Raw genomic sequence first — 17235 nt, 5'->3', positions numbered from 1 at the left:
ACAAGGAAAGCAGCAGCAAGTGAGATGGAGAGAGGGGCTGTAAATTACAGCGGCCTGAAGCCTTCCAGCCGCCATGGGTTGTTAAGTGGGAGGTGTCAGTAAATTCCCCACTTCCCAGCGCCGTGTTCAGACACAGCAAACAGGAACTGCACGTGTTCAGGGATGGCAGTGCTTGCAGAGCCCAACCAGGCCGCTAGCCCTTCTCTGCATCTGTGTATGGCTTCCCTGGCTGCCCCAGGGTCTCCACTTCCCATTGCACAGGGAGAGCTGGGGGCTGCCAGAGGGTGTCATGGGGTTTCTTTCCAGTGCACTCCTCCCTTCTTCCAGAGCTGCATGGGGCCGGGGCCTGGAGCCGGCTGGAGGTCAGCATGAGGGCGTGTGCTACGTCAGGGCTGTGCAGCTGGGAGCCTGATTTTCAGGAATGGAGGAGAGCTCGTTGGGGTTTGAGTACAGTAATTCAGCCCAGCGTTGGCCGGGAAGAGAATGGAGCAGGACATGTGGAGGGCCCCGGCCTTTGTGCTGCAGTGGGTGCTGACCGACAGCCTGAGGCAGGGAATTGGACTCGCTAGGGAGCAGGAGGGGACTGAGTTTCACCAGCGTTTCATCTACCTAGTGTTGGCTGTCTGGAGCAGTAGGGTTCTGAGCCTTCTCTTGGGAGACTCCGCAGCCAGGCACGGTTTGCTCCTGAGACTCAGCTGACACTGTCCTTGATTTCATCCCATTTCTCCAGGCCCCTTCTAAAGCTTGCCTCCCCTTCCGTGAGAAGAGTGGAGCTGTCTCCCGACCTGTCCCTAGGCCAGCAGCTTTCAGTCTGCCTTGCTGAGGTAGATACGGCCCCCTTCACTGAAGTAGTGTCTGGGCACCTCGCAGGAGTGCCGCCAACTTTTCTGCCGCCCTAGGCAGCGGAAGGTCCCGCCCCGAAATGCCGCTGCGGTCGCCGCCCCCTAAATCGCAGCGACCGCCGAGGTCGCCTAATGGGTTGCGCCAGCCCTGGCACCTCGCAGTCTTTAATGTGTCTGAACTCACAGAGGCAGGGCAGCACGACCTTTATCCCCACGCGACAGAGGGGAACTGAGGCTCAAAGGGACTTAAGGAGTGTCTACACTGCAGTGAAAGACCAGCGGCATGGCCACAGCTAGCCCAGGTCAGCTGACTCGGATTGCAGTATAGACATTTGGGCTCAGGCTGGAGCCTGGGTTCTGAACCCCACGGGAAGGGCGGGGTCTCAGAGCCCAGGTTCCAGCACAGGCCCAACCAGCTACGCTGCAGTTAACTGACCTGGGCTCTGAGACTCGGGGCCACGGGGGGGTTATTGCAATGTTAGATGGATCCTGAGGGACTTGCCCAGGGTCACAGGGAATCTGTGGCGGGCAGGGAGTTGAGCCCACCTTGCAGGTTAGTGCCCTGGCCACTGAGCTGTCCGCGCGCTCTCCCTTTCCCCATCGCTCAGTCCCTCCAGCTCGCTGGCTGGTTTCCGTGCTCTTCGCTGAGCTCCCTGCAGCTTGTCAGGCTCTGTGGTGCCCAGGAGGGAGTGCAGCATTCCAGGAGCAGACTCAGCAGCCCTGTGGAGAGGGGTTCTCCCCTCCCTGCTCTGTGCATGCAGCCCCAAACCCCACCCGTCTCCTTTGCCTCTGCTCTTGCAAGCCCTGTCCACCTCGCCCCTCAGGCTGGATCTGCCAGCCCCAGGTTCTGTCCTCCCCCCGAGGCGGAGTCGCTCTCCCCACCCAGCTGGATTAGCTGCATTCTTCCCAGCTGAATCTTCTGGCCCTTCCTGCCCATTTCTGCTATCCGTGTCCTCTGCCGTGCTCCCCATCGCCCATCATGGCTGCCGGCAGGTGGCATGACTCCCCACCCTCGGTCGCCCCAAGCCCCGTAGGACCCTTAGGCATGTGCGCCGAGTTGGCTACTGGCCATTGCCATTGCTTCAGATCCCTTAGTCAGCTGTGTCGCACACGACAGGGCCGGTGTCCGAGCCCACCGAATGCAGTGGAGTGCAGTAGTTTGTGTGACACCCAGAGCCCATGTCCCCTGCGCTCCCTTTAGGTCATTGTTCTTTAGGTAACGGTGCCTGGCGCTCCTGGCCCCATTAGCCTCTGCGTGCTCGAAGGGCCTGGCTCCTGTTCCATTGCCCGGGAGGGAGAGGAGCGTGGCCTGAAGCGCTCTCCTTCCCTTTGAAGGCCTGTGCCCCTGGTGCGGTAGGGGTTGGAGCAGGAGCCAGAGGGCATAGACTTTCAGCTCTGTCTACCTGTACATTTCATAGCCTGTTCTCTCTGCCCTGGGCTGGCGTCCCCTTGGCCCGCCTTCCCTGCAGGGGCAGAGTCCTGGTGCCCCCTTCACCCATTTCCTGCCATTCATCCCAGCTGGTATGTCTGCCCACTCCTCCCCTTTGCTCCCAGCCAGCAGAAGTGCTGCTGTGTTTAAACTTAGAGCCGCACGGCTGAGTTCAGCTTTTTGAGCTCTTATATTCTTCTCATACACTGGCATAGACGCATCAAAGGTCCTTTGCACCCCTCGGACCTGGGGCCCCCAGTTCTCTTGTCGGGGAAGTGGGACTCCCACAGGGCAGGAGGTTTATTTCTTGTCACACTCTAGCTCCAGCTCTGGGGAAGGTGGAAGCAGCTGGGCCTGGGGCCGGGGAGCAGCGTTCAGCTCTCCTAGAAGAGCGTGAGTAGAGCAGCGTCCAGTGCAGGGAGGTGGCTGGGGTGGGGAGGGGTAGCTCTAGACCTCAGCCCTCGGCCAGGAGCTCCTTTGGGCACTTGTGGCCCTCTCAGACGATCCACCGGCCAGAGATTCGCTGCTCCTCTCCCAGTGTGCTGGGCCCAGGCTTCCCTCTGCACATCCTAGGACCCACCCCAGACGTCTCCATTTCCCCTTCCCCGTGTCCCCCAGCAGTAGTTGGTCAGACTGCAGTGGGCATGGGGGTGAGAGGCAGGGACACTCCCTGCTGGGAAGAGCCCTGGTGCCCCATCTGGGGTGTGACGGGGTGGTAATTCTAACTCTGTGTATGGCAGCTGGGCCCCTCCCAGGCAGCCATGTTCTTTCTTAGGAAGCGCTGGCTGCCGCCTGGGTTCCCAGCCTCCCCCGCCCCTTGGCCGAGCCCTTGGTCCATGCTGTCCTTTGTGCCACTGCTGTGCACTGGGAGCGGTCAGGCTTCCTGAACCGCCAAAAACATCCCACCTGAACCATAACAGGCTCTTCCTCTGGATGCTGCTATTGTTTTGCTCGACGTTACAGAAGCAGCTTAGCTGGGCAGCCAATTATGACATGTCTTCCCAAAATAGCCTCACTCCTGTCCCCTTCAGCACACACAGCGGCCGCCCCCTTAAGATGCAGCCGCTCCTTTGTGGCGGCTGCGTGAGTAACTTTCTAAATATAGCCACATCCCATTCACGCTTTCCATTGAGGAACAATGCGGCGGGTGCACACGCGCTGACACGCACCTGCCGGGGAGCGGGTGCCTGCTGGCTGCGGAAGGCATACACCCACCCCCGGCGGCTCCACCGCGGCGGCGGCCCCAGCTCCCTACCAGGCACGGGGCACGTTTACTCCTGAGGAAGACGCTGCCGACAAACCTTGGAACTAGGAAACCCTGGAGCAAAGTCTAGTAACAGGCATTGTTCTCGGTCCCTTGGAAAATCCGCCTGTATCCCCACAGAGCAGACAAAGCCCGAGTGGACAAGAGCGGGAATGGCGTCGGCGCCCCGGCCGGGACAGGGGGGCTGGTGGAGGGACTGTCATACTGCTAACAGCCCCATGGGGAGCGGTGTGCCAGGGACTCCTCCCACAGCGGGCACACTATTCGTCGCTTCCCAGGGCTGTCCTGGGGCCTCTCTGCCCAGACATGGCGCTCAGTGGCTTGTCCTCGTTCCGTGAGCAGGGTCCATTGGAGCCCCTCAGTCTGCACTGTGATGGGTACTGCCCAGCATGGGGCCCTCCAGGCCCTACACAGGCTGCACCATGGCTCTGCTCGTGGCTGGCTCCCTTTCCAGACAGGAGGCACTGACACAGTCCCCAGGGGGTCCAGCTGGTGCTGATATGGAGGGAATTTGGGGCTCCAATGTGTTCAGAAGTGCCTGATTTCTGTGCTGTCACCAGCTGGGGCAGCTGAAAGATCCACCCCCCTTACCAGCCCCTCACACTCCCTGGGCCCGTGGGCTGAGTGCCGTGAGGAGTTGGCTGCAGACCAGCCTAGAGTATCCCACTGGGGCAGAGTGCAGGGCAGAAGCCGTGGCTCCAGGCCATGGGCTGGCGGAGGATGTGGAGGGCTGCCTGGTCCTCAGCTACCCTCCTTCCCAACAGCTCCTCTGCCATGTAAATGAGCCACTGCACCGTCTGCCAGAGAGGCCTGGAGCGCTCGCTTCCTCTTGCCCTAAGAGCTCAGGGTTGAAGCCAGGCTGGCCTCACCCACTGGGAACCAGGGTCCCAAAGTCCATCTCATGCAGCACCAGCTGTTACTCCAATGCTGCTAATACTCTGTGGTCCTTCATGATTCCCGGGGCTTCACACACAGCCTGGCCTCCCAGCTCATGGGGAAGAGCCATCGTCCCCATTCTAGTGATGGGGAAACTGAGGCCTGGAGAGATGAAGTGGTTTCCCAGAGTTACACATCACAGGAATAGAAGCCCGGGATCCTAACTCCCAGTCCAGTTTCTCTTCCTCATGACCATGGTGCAGGCTCCCATGTCCTCAGTACCAGCGGAAGAGTTAATGTGGCTCCTGCCTCAGTTCTGCACACAGGCTCTCTTCCGTCTTTGGCACAAGGCCAGTGAGAGGCTGTATGAATCACAGGCCACTCCCCCCTCCCCCCCATGTCCCCTTGGCCAGAGGCTTCTGCAGCCTTTTACTCACACAAACAAAAATAAATCTCGCTGCCGGCCTCTGAACTCTGCAAAGGCGAATTTCCCTCTGGCTCCCTGAGCGTCCTGGAGCTGCGAGGGGACTTGGCACACTCCCCACAACCTCGCTCTTTCACTCCCTGCGCATCCTGTGTCCTCCTCTCACCGGGCGGCCCGGGGAGCGGAATGGGACGTGACGACCAGCACAGGCCCTGCTCACAGCTGCCAGGAGTCTGATGGGTACAGTCTGTGAGAGCTGTGATGGTAAATGCCACATGCAAGGGGGCGCGCAGACTGGGTCACCTGCACACTGGGCATGTACACGGAGTCCCACGCAGGGTCTCGGGCCTGGCATCACCCATGTGCATATGCACACAGGGTCTCATATGGGGAGTGATCTGTGTGTTCAGACAGCCTCCCACAGTAACCCTGAAACCCACTATCCAGTGGGGCCTGACGTGTCCCCTGCACTTAACCCGTCTGCTCCCAGGTGAGGGGGAGCGGGGGATGCCCTTGCCACAGGGGGCATGTTCTACACAGCATGCAGAATGTCATGGTGCCAGCCACTGCCTGGGAGCTTCTCTCCCTGCAGTCCCCTGGCACTAGTCTGAATTCTGAATGTGGCTGTCTCACTGCCCTTCTCCCACACCGACATTCAGAGCAGCTTGCAGCAGCTGCCATACTGCATAGCACATCCAAGCCCTCTCTAGGCCCCTCGCCCACCTGCGCTCCCTGCAAGGGCCCTGCCCACTGGAGCACCAGCTACACCTTAGTGGGTGCAGAATTAACTGGGAACCACCCAACCTCTCTGTGCGGGTGCAGATGTATGGTTTAAAAGTGCTTATACCAGTGGAGCTATTCCTGTCCAGGAACAGGAATAATCTACACCAGCAGAAGGCACCTTTATACCAGCCTGTCAGTGTCCAGACACAGGACTGTCCCAGTGGAGCTGTGTTGGTAAGAAATCTCACCCCTCCCGGGCATAGTTACACTGGTACAAAAACTGCCTGAGTGTCAGCAGTGCAAGCTCTGAGAAGTGCTCTGCGTACAGCCCTGGGGAGGTGCTGGGGGGTGGGGGGCGGCTCCCTGCTGGAAGTCCCATTAGCTCTCTCTGGCCCAGGAGTTTGGAGGCTCTGACCAGGCTGTTCAGAATTGGAGCTTGGGGAATGCGCCAGGTCGGGGACTTGCTGTGGCAAGGCCTCCTGCTCACTCTTCGCTCTGGGCTCTTACAGGCTGTGCTGAAGGATCAGAGCCAGATGCGGCAGATGGAGCTGGAGATCAGACCTGTCTTCCTGGTGCCAGACACCAACGGCTTCATCGACCACCTGAATAGCCTGAAGAAGCTGCTGGAGTGGCGGAAGTTCATCTTGGTGGTGCCCCTGATTGGTGAGTAAGGCCAGGCCGAGGTGCCTGCTCCCTCCCCCCTTGCTGCTACCTGCAGTGGGTGCTGCCCCTCCAGCTGGGCAGGTCCTAGCCTCCCATGTGGAGCCCTCGGCAGGCTGACCCCCTCCATCCTGCATGGCCCCATAGTTACTTGTGTGGTCTGTTGCTATCTTGCGGTGCCTTGGCTAGTGGTGGGCAGCGTGATGGATAACTGTGTTCATGAGCCAGCAGATGATCCCACGTGAGTTCTTGCCATTGGTGCTGGGCGGGACGGGGTGGGCCAGGGTTCACCCATGGGAGCCACGTGCCCGGGCAGGTGGACACTCTCCCCACACGTGCCCTTTGGCAGGTCTCTTGCAGACACTCTTCTGGTCCCTGTCACTGTTGACTCCCTTCCCACAGGGCACAGGTCTGTGGGAGGCGGGAGGGTGTTAAACGGGATTTGGAGGGAAAGGAACAGGGTGGGGGAATTGTTAAACAATCCAAGCAGACAGCTTAGCCTGGCTGAGCTGGGGCTTAGGCAGCCGGAGTAAATGGCCAGCCTGTGTCCCAGCGAAGCCCAGCCCTTCTTTTTCTCCTTATAAAGCTTGCAGTAAAACCCAAGCTGGTTCCCGTTATTGGGAAACACTCGCCTGGCAGATAGCGGCTCTGCTGCTGGGTGGTCTCCCAGGGCGGCGGAAGGTTTGGTTAGCTGCCTTCGCTCTGATGATCCGATCACACCCTGGGGTCGAGGTATCGTCCCTCTGGCCTGGCTTGCTCTAGGGCTGCAGAACTGGAGCCCCCGTGGAGGTAGCCCGAGTCCCGGGCAGCACTAGCCTGCAGCGCAGAGAATTCCTGGAGGGACGCAGAATCAGGACCAGAGCTAAGCATCTCCAGGCCAGTGCCCCAGAGAGCTGCCTGTCCCTGCCTCAGTTCCCAGCCTTGGGGCCCTAGCACCTCTTGCCTGGGTCTGTCCCAGTCTGAGTGAGCAGGACTCCGTGTAGCATGTGGGCAGTGGGACAAGCATACCTGTGTGAAACACTTTGGCATAGTGCACTTGGGAATGGAGGATTGCGGGCCTGGGCCCCTGCTGCCACGAGGGCCGGGAGGGGCATTCCTCTCTCGGCCTCGTGTTTGCGAGACAGGTGTCCCTGTAGGGTGCAGGGAAGTAGTGAGATCCAGGGACCCATGGGCACCCGAAGGAATTCCATAGCTCGAGCTCTGTCACCAGGAAGATGCCGTGCCCTCCTGCTCACTCGGCTCTTCATGGAGGGCCATCGTCAGCACCAGGCAGTAGAGCAGGAATTCCTGTCCTGGGGGAGGATTCCTGGTTACGGCAGAGGGGGATCCATCACCTGGCTGAGTGAGCTGGCTGGCTGCCCAGCTCAGCATGGGAACCCTAGGGCGCGCAGCAGCTCGGCATTCCAGCTCCAGGGCTTTGGAAGCAAAGGGAAGGAAGCTGTCAGCCCCAGCAGAGCTTACAGAGCCCTGGGGGGTTGTGCGACCCCCGCTAACAGCACCTGAGAATGTTGGCATCCTCCCTTCAGCTCTCGTGTGGTTTGATTGAAGCTGGGTAACCCCAAGCTCCAACCAGAGGACTAGAAACCCAGTGTCCCCACCCTGCCGGAAGAGCTCCTGCCCTACAACCACAGCCCAGTCAGTCACTGGGGATCTAGGATGGTGTGGGCACTGCTTGGCTCCAGCTGCCTGCAGCCACGAGAGAAGCAGGGTAGCCTGAGCTTCTGGAGTCTAAGCCTGGCTCTGACACCACTTTCCCATTTGTGCCTCAGTTTCCCCCATGTTAGTGGGGCTGATGGGGCCTCACCCCCACGAGGCTGCCAGATCTCCTTGCTGGCTGTTAGTAAAGCATGCCGAAACAGCAACGTCTGTGGCTGTGCTGGACTTAGGTTGATTTCTCCCACGCACACAAAGGCCTGTGAATTAATTGTAAAATCGGTGCCCTGGTCAGTGTGACCCCTTGGCGGAGGGCGCTGCGCTGGCCCCCAGGTGCGGGAGCGGGAGGCACAGCGGAGGCGCTCGGATTGCAGGCTGCACAGAATCCTGCCCCCCCGGGATGCAGCAAGGGGTTAAGTGTGCAGCTTTCCATTCACTTTGTTTCTCTTGCTCTTTCACCTGCTCCATGCTCCTCGAGCCTGACCCTGCCCTAGAGAAGCCAGGCCTGGGGCAGAAGCACAACAAGCCTCCCCTTTGAAGCCTGTTTGGTTTGGAAGCAGGAAAGCGGATTTCGGGATGGAATACCAGCTTTTCCTGTTTGATGTTCCGTTTTTGCACCACTTCCCTCACCCCCCCTGAATCCCAGCCGTGCAGTGTGTGGAAATGGCAGCAGTTGGTCTCTGGAGTCAGGAATGAGTGAGGAGTGAAGCAGCTCCATGTAGCTTTCATCTGAATACCCAGACAATGAGTGCCAGCCTCCCCCTAGAACAGAGCGATCCCACAGGCTCCCTGTGCAGTGATTCACAGCACTGGGGAGAGGCCTCAGACCCCGAACGCTCTCCCCAAGCCCCCGAGGAATGCATATTTCCCACTTGATCTCAGGGCTTTGGCTTGGAGCTTGGAAAGAATCTTCAGAAATTAAGCCATGTCTGAAAGCCAGACTGCGCACGGAGGCTCGCTCGCTCCCTCCCGTGCACAGAGCACGATCACCCACTTGCCCGTGCCCACAGTCCCACTGTCTCTCACACACGGGCTGTTTCTGGGCTGTCTCTTATTGGGAGAGGCTGTGGGCCAGGGGCTCCCAGCGCTTTCTGTCTGACAGCCCCTGTGGGCATTGCTGCAGTCTCTCGTGCTGGCAAGGGTAGCCCCCACTCTGCCCTCAGGTGCTGGCGAGGTTGAGGTTTTCCTGTCCCTTGGCACCAGTACAGAAGGCTCTAGGACTTAATCCTCAGCCAAGCAAAATGAGCAGCAGGCCTGGGAGTCGGCCTGATGCGGGGTGAGGCTCCGCGGGTCAGGAGGGCAGCATGGTGTCTCTGCCTCCCTGTGTCCCACAGGCTGGGCAGGAGGGGTCTCGCTTCTCCCTCTTGCAGCCAGCCCTGCAGGGGGTTGGGGCTGTGTGCGTCGTCCTGCCTAGGGGACCAGAGCCAACTGGCAATCCCACCTCCCCCCGTGAGCCAGGGACAGTGGCTGCTGTGAGGGGCGTTGCAGGGGAGACGGCAGAGCGCGCACTGCCCACCTGTGCAGCACTTAGCCAGGTGCATTCCTCAGCAGCATCAGTGATTAGCTGCTGTAGCCGGGAGGTGGAGATGGGGCTGGATGGCCCAGCATCGTCCTCCAGCCTGCACTGCCCCGGGTCTGGCCTCCCCACAGGCTCTCTCCTGTCACGTCCCTCAGCCTGCGCTCTGAGTAAAGCGTCCAGCTCCGCGTGAGTGAGTGACAGTAGTGCCTGGACACCAGTGGGTACACTCAGAGACCCCCCCTGCCCTGAGAATCGTACAGTCCAAACAGGCAAGACAGAGCCGGGGGGTGGGGGAGGAGAGAAAAGCAGCAGCATTCTCCCCATTTTGCAGGTGGGCAACTGAGGCCCAGGGATGAGGTGACTTACCCAGGGTCACCTGCAGAGTCTGTGTCAGAGCCAGGAATTGAACCTGCGTCTCCTGAGTTTCAGTCCTGTGCCCTATCCATAAGGCCCTTTGGCAGGTCTGTGTCAGGCTTTGGCTGCAGTTCCCAAGAGCATCCGTCTGCATCCTAACTCCACTTCCTCTTCTCTTTTGTTTCCAAGTGATCAATGAGCTGGATGGCCTGGCCAAGGGCCCGGAACTGGAGCATCGGGCTGGGGGCCATGCCCGCCTGCTGCAGGAGAAAGCCAGGAGATCCATTGAGTTCCTGGAGGAGCGCTTTGAGAATCGCGACAACTGCATGAGGGCTCTGACTAGCCGTGGCAACGAGCTCGAATCCATCTCCTTCCGCAGCGAAGACACCACCGGCCAGCAGGTGAAGGGAGGTGCAGCCCAAAGAGGACACTGCTGGGGGGAAGCTTGCAGCACGGGCAGCCCCATTTCTGCAGTGGTGATGAGGTGCTGGGCAGAGCTTCCAGGCATGTGGGCAGAGGGCATCCCAGGGCTGGAGGGCAGCTGTCCCTCACCCCCACCCAGGAACCCTCTCCACATCTCCAGCCAGATGTGCTTGGAGCTGCCCAGCCCTGGGGGTCGGTGCTGCAAGGCAGAGTTCAGCAGTTCTCTTTCCTGACATGGGTCATGTCGTCCTTCCTTCCAGGGCAACAACGACGACCTGATTCTGTCCTGCTGTCTCCATTACTGCAATGACAAGGCCAAGGACTTCATGCCCACCAACAAAGGTACAAGCACAGGGTCAGGGCCGCTCACAAAGACGTGAGGGCCCACACACTGTGCCCAGGCACCTGAGAAAGAGACCTGGGCCCCACACGCCAGCCATGGACTGTGCCGGGCACCCAAGGAAGCAGAGGCTCAGGGACTTTATCACTCTGGTCCTTTTGGCTTCCCCTCCCCTCACACGGTGCTGTGTGCACGCGTCCCTCGGCACGTGCCAGAACCTGGAGCCGCTGTGCCGCTGGAGCAGCCTGTGCTCAGCCTCCTGGGAGTAGCATTCTGCTCCTTGGTCAATCTATTACCAGCAGCCTCGCGCAGGATCAGGGCGCCGTGTGCTGGTGCTGATCAAACACGGCCTCTGCTTTGGGCAGCTGGCAGTCTAAGGGCTGCTCCACACAACGTTAGGCTGGCTTAACTACATCGCTCAGGGCTAGGAAAAACGTCACTCCCTGTGCAATATAATTATGCTGCCCTAAGCCCCAGTGTAGACCCCACTGTAGATTCTACTGCCTATTGGCGAGGTGGATTGACTGCAGTGCTGGAAGAACCCCTTCCAGCTCTGTGGTTAGTGCCTCCACGCCAGCGCTACCATTGCCTGTTCCCTCGGAAGTGGCACATGGCGCGTATCCCGGGGCTGTCTGCGCACGGCAATGCCCTCCCCTCCGTTTGCCCACTTGGCGTCTGGCGCCATGTACTAAAATCAGACGATCCCAGAGCTGTTTGCAGGGGCTGCTGGGACGGGAATTACATCAGCAGCTGCTCCAGAAACGCACATTTGTCAGCGCAGATTCTTAGCAGCTTAACTTGTCAGATTCACAGAGAAACCGTCACCAAATGTTTATGCGTAAATGATGCTGAATTTTAAAATCATGTGGATTATGGTGGATGGGGCCTGACAAGCTGACAGCCTCTGGTTTGTAACAAGGAGCCACGTCACCAGGCTGAGAACAGAGGATGTTTATTGTTACACATTTCTCAGTGTCCGCACAAAACCTCCTGATCCTGCTGCCAACAGATCCCTGCCCCCTCCCTCCCCCCAACGCATCAGGTCCCAGGACGCCCTCCTATGAGTCTGCCCCTCCCAACCCAGCAGATCCCAGGAGCCCACCCCTCACAACACAGCAGGTCCCTAGACACCCTCCCTTGGGCCTGCCCCTCCATGTAGCAGATCCTGGGCCCAAGGTGGGCTTCCATGGACTCTTTTTTTTTCCATTCAAGCCCTCATTTGGAGGTACGGTCACAGGATCCAGCTGCTTACACCCTGTTCGCTTCCCCTGCTCCACTGTCATGTAAGCAGAGTTCCCGCAGCCCCAGCCCAGCGTGATGTGTGCAGGGCAGCTCACCCGTCTAGTGGGCGAGACCATTTCAGTTATTTCTCAGGGCTCAGCCCTAATGTTTGTGGCCCTTCAAAGGCAAAATGACTCTTAGAATAAGGTTTGGTTTTAAAGACCTTACAATGAGCACCAGTGTCCTGCTGGAACGTACGTCAGAGGCCGTATTCCTGCCCCTCTGCCTGCTCTGTGCTTTCTGCTTTACACACAACCCCAGCCTGGGGCATAGCAGGGCCCTCTCCAGGGTTTGTGTGGGACGGACGTACATGCTGGGGATACATACGGGGGCCAGATCTGATCTGTGATAGGGACGCAGCATGGCTGCTGTGCCAGGCCCTAGGGCTGTCTCTGACTGGCTTCAGAGGTCAGTCGGCAGGAGTCACGAGGCTCCATCAGAAATGATCTGCTCATGAGCCGGACAGCTGAGCCACACACCACAGGTGCCAGGAGGGGTCATGCCCTGTCCAGGGCACCTGCATGGCGTGGGGACACCTTGCTGTTTGCCTTCAGTACAGAATGCTTCATAGCCCAGGTAGAATATCCTCGCCAAATACCAAAGAGCACCGCTGGGACTGTGCCCTGGGCAGAGCACGTGTCTGCAGCTGACAGGGTTTGAGGACGGGGAGGTTGGGCCAGGCATAGGGACAGCATGAAGGAAGGAGAAGCAGCCCAAGCGGGAAGAAGCAAAGAGCAGGCCGGGGCAGCTGTGGGAGAAGCTGAGGGCAGCATTTGGTGGAGCAGAGCTGGGTGGCTGCATGGCCGTCGTGTGCTGACAGCAGAGTTCAGGTGGCTGGCAGGGGCTGGTTAGCTCTCTCTCAGGACAGGAGCTACCCCTAAGCACACGTCCTCTCTGGTTATTGTTTCAGATGATCCAATCCGTCTGCTCAGAGAGGTGGTGCTGCTCACGGACGATCGGAACCTGCGTGTCAAGGCACTGACCCGGAACGTGCCCGTGCGAGACATTCCCACCTTCCTGAAGTGGGCCCAGGAGGGCTGAGCGGGTGTGACTGAGGAGGAGATGTCCCCGCGTGAGTGACGCAGCGTGTTGCTGGTGGGAGAATGGCTTTCAAGGCAGCCCTGCACCACCACCACTGCCTCCCGACCCACCATTGAACAATAAACACCACGTCTTCAAAGCCAGCCCCGAATGGCCATGCTGCAAAGGGAAGGTCCCTGCTGTGGATGGGTCGTGCGGAGGCCAGGACTCTGCGGGTTGCCAGGGCCTTTGGGAAGAGTGGGGGGCAGAGCAGGGGGCACTGGTCCCTGGGGAAAGCTTTGGGCTAGCCCCATTGCCCTTGTCAGCATCCTTGACTGGAGAGAGCTCCCGTTGGAGGCCAGTGTTCTCCTTGGAGCTGTGCTCTGAGCCGGCCAGAGGAATGGGAGCCTCCTGTCTGTTAACTGGCTACGGAAAGTGGGAGGGACCTGGCGTTGTGGCAGTTCCTGCTGGCGGTTTCCAGAGGCGCTTGTGTTCCTGCTGGAGCCCTGGCTGCACCCCTGAGACACTGAACGTGGAGGTCAGGGTCTGTCCTGCTCTCTCTGGCCATTTCGCTCACACCTTGGCTGTTCCTCTCCGCCTGTCTCGATTCTTTCATCTGTCCACTTGGCTGGCAGCTCATTGGAGCCCTAGTTGTGTCCCACGGGAATAGGGCTGCAGTAGCCCCATCACTTCCCACCACTGGAGTCTGGGTGGAAAGTAATGGATATTTGGTTCCTTTTCCCCTTTTGAAGATGCTCTGGTCCCCTCTCCAGCACGGGGGCAGCAGGTCCTGCTCTGAGAACCTCACCACGAGCTTTAGGGTTGTCTATTGTTCAGGATCCATTGCTGCTAAGGAAAAGCATTAAATACCCAGGCTGCATTGTACCTTGATTGCTCCATACATCCTCTGCCCCACATACCTCCTGAGCCCCCTGCCCCACACACCCTCTGCTCCTCTGCCCCATATACCTCCTGAGCCCCCTGCTCTGCTCCTCTGCCCCACATACCTCCTGAGCCCCCTGCTCTGCTCCCCTGCCCCACACACCCTCTGCCCCATATACCTCCTGAGCCCCCTGCTCTGCTCCTCTGGCCCACATACCTCCTGAGCCCCCTGCTCTGCTCCTCTGGCCCATATACCTCCTGAGCCCCCTGCTCTGCTCCTCTGGCCCACACACCCTCTGCTCCTCTGCCCCATATACCTCCTGAGCCCCCTGCTCTGCTCCTCTGCCCCATATACCTCCTGAGCCCCCTGCTCTGCTCCTCTGCCCCATATACCTCCTGAGTCCCCTGCTCTGTTCCCCTGCCCCACACACCCTCTGCTCCTCTGCCCCATATACCTCCTGAGCCCCCTGCTCTGCTCCTCTGCCCCATATACCTCCTGAGCCCCCTGCTCCTCTCCTCTGCCCCACATACCTCCTGAGCCCCCTGCTCTGCTCCTCTGCCCCAGATACCTCCTGGGCCCCCTGCTCTGCTCCCCCCTACGAGAAGCACACCCTTATCCTGCCCCACACACTCCCTGCCTTGTCATGCTTGTAACCTGCTCTTAAGGCTTTGCCATTACAATAAATCTCTCCCTTGAGTCCCCCTGAGCTTGTGACAGGCCAGGCTGTGGGGTCCTGAGGGAGCTGCCAGGGGCTGTCTACGGGGCCAGAGGGACACTGACCTGACAATGGTTCCTGTTTGAGCAGCTTTGCGAGCCCCAGTTGCCCCTTCAGCATGGAGCCCTTGAGCTGACCCCATTGCCCCGTCATCTGCCGCATTGAGCCTTGTCAGGCAGCGTCGTCAGAGTGGACAGGGTCCCTCGGCGCCGGGCATTGGTGCAGCTGGGGCTGAGCTCTGTCTCCTCCATGGAGCCAGGCCCTCCTAGTCAGACAGAGCCCTAGTGGGGCATCCCAGGGCGCAGAGGCTGAGGGAGCTGTAGTCACCTCCAAGCTCCTGCAGCTAGGCCAGGCCTCTGCAGAACAGCCCAGGGAGCTCTGTGGCCAGGCAGGTACCCAGCACCTTCAGGAAGGCGCAATGTTGCCCTCTCTAGGGACTTTGCTGTACTCCCAGACCTTCCCCACGCAGGGCCAGCATCTCTGCAGGAGCCCAGGGTGCGAAGGGCCCTGTGAGGGCAGTGGATGGAAGCTGGAGACGGAGGCAGCAGGACCGAAGCCAGTGAGGCAAGCGGGGGGAACGAGAATGCAGCGCTGCCCCTGGCTGCTCAGTCCCAGGGGCGTTGGGGAGGGGACAGTGCTCTCTCTGGCCTCCCTCAGAAGAGCGGGCGGCGGCTGCTTACTGGCAGACGAGGGGGTTTCTCTTGCCACCAGCAGCTCAGAGACCCCTTCCCCAGGGGCTGCCTCACCTGGGACCTTGGCGTGGGACAGGGCTGGGGCAGGGCTGAGCCCCCAGATGACAGATGCCAGGGTAGCCTGAGTCCTGCGTGCTCACCAAGCAGTGCTAGCCAGGTGCTTTGCAAAGGGCCTCGCAGCCTCACTCCAGCCCAACTTCCTGTCACAGCTCGCTCCGGGGTGGCTAGGCGACAAGCCCATGGCCCGAGGTTGGGGCTGTGACACACAGGCAGGAAGGCTGGTATTGTCCCCACGACAGCTGCCAGGGAGGTCTCCAGGCCAGAGCCTGCCTGCTGGAGCCGCTGCCGCCTGCTACTGGACACCCAACCCAGGACCTTAGGACTAAACTGTGCCAAGCGGAGCCTGCTGGCAGGATCTGTGCAAGGAGCTGGGGCAGGCGACGTTCGCCCATTGACTTTTCCTCAAACCGTGCTGTGTTTGAAACGTTTGTTCTGACGAACCTGCTGAACTCTGCCATTGAGCGGCCGCGGCGTCAGGGGAGAGCTGGCCAGTGAAAGGGACAGTCAGCACCAAACCGGACACCCTGTGCCCTCCCCTGGCACCCTGCTAATGGAAGGAATTGCCTCCACCATCTCCCCTGGACGCTGCTGGTGCCAGCTGCTGCTTCTCAGAGTTGTCCGCTGACTGCAGGAACTGCTCTGGGACCTGACTCTACTGAGTGGTGGCAGCATGATCCACCGTGGACATGTGAATGAGCAGCCAGAGGCAAGGACCTGCTGGAGGCAGCTCCCGCCCTCATAGGCTCTGGGGTCCTGCTTCCCTCAGAACTGCTGGCTGGGTGCTGGCTTTGCTCCATCCCTGCCCTTTGGCTCTGGGGTGACTCTGCTCGTTTGCTTCACCTGGTGCCCAAGAGGCTGGGCAGAGCCTGGGCCCCGCCCCTTAGCTGGGGTTGTGTTGCTTTGTTAAGATGTTTTCTTAATAAGATTTTCCTACCAAATGCTTCTCTGGACTGCCTCGTTCTGTTCTGTTCCCAGTTGGGGTGGGAATCGGGGCTCAGGGCTTGCAGCCCGAGCTGGGCCCGGCCGCAGCTCCAGCCCTGGGAAACGCTGCCGAGTTTGGGGTGGAATGGAGCTGGGCCCCCTTTCCCAGCCGGGCCAGGAGGCTCCCCAGAGAGGCCAGCAAGGGACCATTGTGCCCAGCCAGACTGCCCTCCTGCACAGCCCAGGGCAGAGCCTCTGCCCCCGCGTCCTGCAGCTAGCCCAGAATTCCTGCTGGCACCACAGCGGTGAATAGTCCATTACACACACACCCTTCTCCCACAGGGGAGCCTGTCCCCCCTCCAGTGCTGTACTCCACCATGCAGCAGAAACACCCACCACAGCCCTGGCTTTGAGTCCCAGGGCTGCCCTTTACCGCAGCACCTCTGCCCCTAAGGGACCCTTGCTGGTGCCCCAGGATGGGCCTGGAGTCAGGGGGAAAATTCCCCCAGGCTGCACGCCTTAGAGCAGCGACTAGCCCCAGAGCCACGTCCCTCGTCATCCTCAACCCTCCCCAGGCTGGGCCAGCACCTGACTGCCCACTCCCCCGTCTGACCCTAAGGAGCGGAGTTTGCCAGCCCCAGGCCGGCCCCATCCAGACCAAAAGAAGGAGCCGAGACCTCACGTGTTAACATCACTTTATTGCTCATTTGGTCTTGAGTATAGAAAAGGATGGGACAAAATGCCCGTGTACAAATCAGAAGAATATACAAACTGGGCGGGGGCAGGGAGACCTGGATCCAGGCACTGGATACGTCCCCTCCCCCCGCGCTTTGGTCGCAGCTGCTGCAGCTTTGTCCCTGATGGCTGCAAGGGTGCAGGGCAGCCGGGGCCGGACTCTGGCCTGCGATTCCTGGCCCTAGCCAAACCCTTCGGTGCCCGGGGAGCCCCTCGGTGCCCAAGTTCCTGCGCAGCTGGAAAGGGGACGCAGGGTCAGTGTCCTGAGTCTCTGCTAGCCAGAGGCACCTGAGCTGGGCATGGACATTTGGCACTGGGAGCAGTTGGACCCAAGGCCCCTTGGAGGAGCAGCCGGTCAGGCTAAAGGCACAGTTGATTGGAGGCCAGGAGCAGGCACTGTGGGGTGGCCACCTCGGCCTGG

At 60.1% G+C, this 17235-nt stretch overlaps 1 protein-coding gene across 3 annotated transcripts in view; it reads left to right on the top strand.

The window, feature by feature from the left end:
- The window catches only part of SMG6 (SMG6 nonsense mediated mRNA decay factor), a 154097-nt gene extending 137999 nt beyond the window's left edge, over positions 1 to 16098 (top strand). For all 3 annotated transcript variants that reach the window (XM_054008185.1, XM_054008184.1, XM_054008183.1), the window contains exons 16-19: positions 6068 to 6221; positions 9934 to 10145; positions 10428 to 10509; positions 12699 to 16098. In XM_054008185.1, the coding sequence (XP_053864160.1) occupies positions 6068 to 6221; positions 9934 to 10145; positions 10428 to 10509; positions 12699 to 12829 (579 nt within the window). In that variant the 3' untranslated portion in view covers positions 12830 to 16098. The remainder of the gene's footprint in view (positions 1 to 6067; positions 6222 to 9933; positions 10146 to 10427; positions 10510 to 12698) is intronic.
- Positions 16099 to 17235: the final 1137 nt, after the last annotated feature.

This window comes from Malaclemys terrapin, chromosome 18 (assembly GCF_027887155.1).
Source record: "Malaclemys terrapin pileata isolate rMalTer1 chromosome 18, rMalTer1.hap1, whole genome shotgun sequence".
Classification (NCBI taxonomy): Eukaryota; Metazoa; Chordata; order Testudines; family Emydidae; genus Malaclemys; species Malaclemys terrapin.
Note: the sequence above shows the minus strand (reverse complement) of the source record. Positions and strands in the feature narration are given on the sequence as shown.